Here is a 5,990-nt window from a genome sequence, read left to right on the forward strand (position 1 = left end):
CTACATTAGCCATTACATTTATGCATCACACCGCAGATGTTTTGACCAAAACTTAGAAATGATGATGCAGTAAACATTTTGCGTGAAAGTGTAACAACTTTAAACAGTGTATAGTGTAATGTTTCTATATAGGCTATAAAAACCATAAAACAGACAGCCAAGAGATGGCTTTGGTGTGTTGAAGAGAAACGCATGGCAATAATGTGTGCGCCGTTAATAGAGGAGGGGAGTCGCTGGGCGCGGGACACTTCTCTCCTTTAGCGCGTGTTACATACTGTCACGGCTTTTCACGCGCTTTTATATAATCTGCAAGTGGGTTTATCGTTAAATTAAAAGCACTGCTTCTAAAGCAGCGGACTGTGGACCTGTGACTGGTCCTGTACGCCAATGTATGGGGCGTGATGGGACTGAGGAGAGATGGAGAACACAGACGCGATCATGACACGGACACTGATCCTTCTCGTTTGCGTTTCTACTCTCATTCAAAGTAAGTACACAAAAACGACCTACTAATACTTGAGATTAAGTAATTAAGTAAGTAGTAGTTGAGATTAAGTTAATGTTTAATTGCAAAAAATTACGAAAGACTTTAAGACATTTAGAAATGTTTTTAATGTCGGATGTAAATGGGCGCGGGTTTAAATTGCTCAGTCCTGTATTACACATTATTATATAGTGTTAACATGAAGTAAATATGAACTTATCGCAATCATCTAATATATCTGTCTGTGTGTCTGATTGTTTTGAGTATTGCACAACGAACTGAACTGAAAATGTATGATCACCATTCGTAACACGTTACACTTTTGTCCATTGCTGTTCAGTGGTCATCTGAGGTCATCTTGTGTGTCTGTGTTCCTCAAAACACTTAAAAATCTATACAGGGTGTTGATTTCACATACCTGGGATGCTTTTTGTTAGGAAAACTGTGGGTGAATAAAATGTTTTTCTTTTTAATTATTGATTTTTAAGTTACTATATGCACGTTCATATATGAATATGTGGTTACAGTCTTGGTTACTTTTGCTGCAAAATGTGCTCACTTTGACCAAAAACACATAAAACCTAAGTCCACTGTAAAATGTAGCCTACTGTATTTCTTAGTGCAATTAATAAAATCAAAATAAGTACATTAAAGCTGTGATGTAATCTGATTTGAACCCTCTCTTCTACATTACTGTTGTCATCTACATACTGTAAGTGTTTCCTGTGTTCAGTGACATTGCAGGGTATTTTAAATGAAATTTTGTCACAGTTGTGTGCTATAGTTTCGCTAGGAAATTGCTGTCAGCTGATTTTTAAGTCACACAAGAGTCCACAAGTGACATTACTGGTTAAAATGCACAGTAGTGTTATTTGATGTATATCCTATTTCTGCTGTTTCAACTGGACTGTGCCAAAGTTCTGCATGTATTCCCTTGGTCCTGTTGTTAATTTCTTATCCATTGTGTATCTTCAATCAGCATTACAAAGTTAATGCTTACAGTGTAGATTTGAGAGTCTCCAATTAACACAAATCAGTACTCATTAATATAAATTAATCGCATTTAAATCTTATTGATGCATCTCTCTCTTAAATTGTTGCACTCTCTATACCAATGTTACAGACTGGTAAAATTAAAAAGTTTTATTATTTTAAGTCATTTCATCAAATCGTAATTTCATTTTAACTCCATAACAATTTATGTTGAAAGCTTGCTGGCTGATTGTGGATTCTGAAAGAGATTTTGTTGTGAGGTACACAGACTGCTGACTCAACAAGAAGCGCAAGCACAGTAATAAACTATAGGCCATGTGTATTCAGTTAAAGTTTAAAAGATTTTTGGATTTCATGTACAATATTTTCACATATTGTTCATATAGAACAGTACGTATTAAAGGGACATTTCTCCTCGAGCAACTGGGTGTAATTATCCTTCTCAAGCGACTAATGGTTATAGGCACTTGTCATGCATCTTGTAAAGATTAAACCAACAACCTAAATTAGCCCTGAAGCCTAACCGCTATACTGCACAACTCTCATTTAGTTTGTCTTATAAAACATTGGCTTTAATGTACAACAATTGCATTCAAGTTGTTTAAGTTTTGTGGACAAAAAATGTATCTGATTCAGATATTCTGTAATCCTAAGGGTTCAATCTTTTTTTGTGTGTGTCTCTCTGCAGGTGGGCTGTGTGCAGACTCAGAGGAACGCTTAATGAATACGCTTCTGAATGAGAAACGCTATAATAAGCTTATCAGGCCGGCTATGAACAGGGCAGAGAGAGTGACCGTTCTTTTACAAGTTTCTTTAGCCCAGCTTATCAGTGTGGTGAGTTGCAACTGTTTAGTATGTCGGATGGTAGTTAATGAAAAGTTCATAAAAATAAACATTCATTTACTCTCTTGTTCTTCCAAACCTGTGTGACTTTCTTCTCTGGAACATAAAAGACAGTTAGTTAGTGTCTGACAACGTCAACCATCATTAGCTTTTATTGATCAGTGCCATACAGCTACTGTAGTAAAAGATACTGAATGTGTATTGTATTTTTTATAAGTTGTAATAATTATAATTCTAGTAACTTTGTACAGATTATGTAGAAAGTTCATTAAAAATAACACTTACAAAAATGTCTTTTGCTTCTAGAATGAAAGAGAACAGATTATGACTACAAACGTCTGGCTCACTCAGGTAGGTGTTAAAGGCCCATTACATTTTAATTATTGGACAGTTAAGTCCAACATAAACTCTGGTGTCCTTGCTGTTGATCTTGAATTTATCCATGCACTATCCATTCCTATAATCAGTGCCACTCAATACTATTTATTAAACCGTTAATGAAGTGTGTAATTGCGAATGGTTTGACTGAGGGACATCTCATATATGAATTAAGAACTGCAATATTATCCACAGAACTGGAACGATTATCGACTTTCATGGGACCCAGCTGAATACGAGGGAATTGACAAGCTCCGGATTCCCTCCAAACACATCTGGCTGCCTGATATAGTGCTGTATAACAAGTAAGTGGAGTGAAATAATGTTTTAAAATATTTTGACATGAGTAACTGAGGAAGCGTCTACTTTGCTAGATGTGTCCATGGCTTAAACTTGTGGCCAGAAATTGAAACTTACATCATTGATGTCATCATAAAAACTAATATATCAATGCAATGTGCAAGCATAGATTGGAATTAAATAAGCCTGGGACCTTTGCTTGTTAATATGTTCAAAATACCCAGAACAAAAATGTAATAATCAACACTGTTGTTGTCACTGGGGCAATAATTTACTTGTAATATTACTGACTCCATATGTTTTGTTTCGTAGTGCCGATGGTACGTACGAGGTGACAGTCTTTACCAATGCCATTGTGCTGTTTAATGGAAGCATTGCCTGGCTCCCTCCTGCTATATATAAGAGTGCCTGTAAGATTGAGGTCAAACACTTCCCCTTTGATCAGCAAAACTGCACCCTTAAATTTCGCTCTTGGACATATGACCATACTGAGATTGACCTTGTGTTAAGATCCGGGGTGGCCAGCATGGATGACTTCACTCCGAGTGGTGAATGGGACATCTTAGCTCTACCAGGGAGGAGAACGGTCAACCCTCATGACAACACTTATGTCGACTTGACTTATGACTTCATCATCAAGCGCAAGCCGCTCTTCTACACCATAAATCTCATCATACCATGCGTGCTCATCACTTCACTGGCCATCCTGGTCTTCTACCTCCCATCGGACTGTGGTGAGAAGATGACCCTGTGTATTTCGGTTCTCCTTGCGCTCACGGTCTTCCTTCTTCTGATATCTAAGATCGTGCCACCCACTTCCTTGGACGTACCCTTGATTGGAAAATACCTAATGTTTACCATGGTGTTAGTAACATTTTCCATCATCACAAGTGTGTGTGTGCTGAACGTGCACCATCGATCTCCAAGTACGCACACCATGCCGGCTTGGGTGAAGCTGGTCTTCCTGGTCAAACTTCCGGCACTGCTTTTCATGCAAAGGCCTCAAGGGAACTCGGCTCGACTGCGGCTGCGCCAGAAAAGGCGTCTGAAAGACCCGACGTCACTGTTGGGGCTCAGTTACGCAAATCCTCGCAAATCGGCCATCTCTTCCTCTGCCTCTGTTTTGCTGCCATCGTCAGCATCTGCTCTCTCTTCACCAGGACACATTTACAACAACAGGGGAGAGCCTCTCAATTTCAGCTACAGCTCTCGGAAAGGAAATTTACGGTCCACAGAGTTTCTTCCCAATGACCACAACTCGACGCAGGACCTGAGGGGTTGTAGGGGGGCCTCGGATTGGGGTGCTGATATTCAGGAGGCTGTGGATGGGGTTCGTTATGTAGCTGATCACATGATGGGAAATGACGATGATCAAAGTGTGAGTTACATTTTGGTACATTGCACCTTACCTCCCTTGCATTTTGTAGCATGTTTGGTATTCTCCACATGTTTAACACATTTAGTTTAATTAAACAATTTAAAACAAAATCAAGCTAAATGTCATCTAAAAAGAGCATTTTATTCCACTAGACACATATTAGATAGCAGAGGTAAGATACATGGTTTGTTCATTTATATTTTGGCCAAACCACAGTGTAAGACTATTGATTTGTATTTTTAAATCAGTGTTAAAGGAGAACGAGCAGCGCTGAATAATGGTAGCTATCACAAAATGCACAGGGCAGCAGTCTACAAGATAGTACATGGTCAACAGCTCAGCACTTGTTAGACTGAAAATGTTTTACATGGTTTAACACAGTTCTCCCATTTTCTTTTACTAGATGCATTTGACCATCTTGATCTATTTGTAATTTTGACACAACCTCTGCACTTCTGCTTTTCTCTCCTTAGGTCATCGAGGACTGGAAGTATGTTGCCATGGTGGTGGACAGGTTGTTTCTGTGGATCTTTGTGATTGTGTGTGTAGTGGGAACTCTTGGTCTTTTTCTCCAGCCTCTCTTCCAGAATCAGACTGTTCCTATCCAACAGCCCAATACGGAATCATCGAGACGGGATGGAATGTGACAATAGAGTACATGATAGGTCATCTGGAGCCAGAGCTATCAAACTCTGATTCAAATGATTGAACTACTATTTTATACTTTATATAATCTGACCTTAAACACATGAAGCTCTCATGTATCGAAATTCCTAATTAGATTTGACCTCGAAAATTGCAGCAATGTACCCATTGGTTCATTTAACCATTTTATGCAACATCACACCAAAATAAAGGTTTTAAAATGATCAAGCCTTTGTACAAATGCAATTTCAATTGTGATTAATTTTGGAAAACGGTCTTAAATACAGGTTCATTGAGATGAAGTAGTATTTAGCTGGCTATTTGAACTCAACATGTTTGCCTGTACGAAGGGACTTCATGTATTGGGCTACTGATATGACTTGAGTCTCATGTGAGTGTATGTGATTTTAAACCTTATTTAAAATGTATTCATGTTAAAGTCTTTAAATGAGGGAAGAATGAGTGCTGAGTAAGTGTGTTGGCTGTTTTTAATGTGTAAATGAAGTTTAAAATAGAATAAAAAATTCTCCAATTTTTAAAACATTTAACTGTAATTTAAAATATTGTTCATCATTTACCGATAGGATAACACACTTCAGCTGTCTTTATGTGGTATACGGGCATATGGAGCCTTTTATTATCACTCTTGTGTGTGTGTATGACTGATACATGCTTTGCCACAACGATTGTCAAATATTTATTGTAATTCAAAGCACATTTAAAATAAAATACAGAAATATTGCTCTCAGCACCTCTCTGACAATGGGAAAATGATACGTTGTAAATATAAATATATATGTGTAGACCATAACGATAATCGTGATTTAGAAAGTGACATCTTCATTCCTGCAACATTCCCGGTGACTTGTCTTATAGGCTCATTCAAAACAACAGCGGGATAGGCTTACTTTTATAGTGACCTGTAGCAGCTTCATTACCGTAAATGGCCTTACACCTGGACCATGTCGT

At 38.0% G+C, this 5,990-nt stretch overlaps 1 protein-coding gene across 1 annotated transcript; it reads left to right on the forward strand.

Moving 5' to 3' along the window:
• Positions 1 to 326: 326 nt before the first annotated feature.
• chrnb4 (cholinergic receptor, nicotinic, beta 4 (neuronal)) lies at positions 327 to 5,990 on the forward strand. Its single transcript, XM_065282959.2, has 6 exons — positions 327 to 487; positions 2,166 to 2,311; positions 2,627 to 2,671; positions 2,894 to 3,003; positions 3,311 to 4,376; positions 4,850 to 5,990. The coding sequence occupies exons 1-6, from the start codon at positions 418 to 420 to the stop codon at positions 5,021 to 5,023; spliced, it is 1,611 nt and encodes a 536-aa protein (XP_065139031.1). The 5' UTR covers positions 327 to 417; the 3' UTR covers positions 5,024 to 5,990.

This window comes from Paramisgurnus dabryanus, chromosome 9 (assembly GCF_030506205.2).
Source record: "Paramisgurnus dabryanus chromosome 9, PD_genome_1.1, whole genome shotgun sequence".
Taxonomy (NCBI): Eukaryota; Metazoa; Chordata; class Actinopteri; order Cypriniformes; family Cobitidae; genus Paramisgurnus; species Paramisgurnus dabryanus.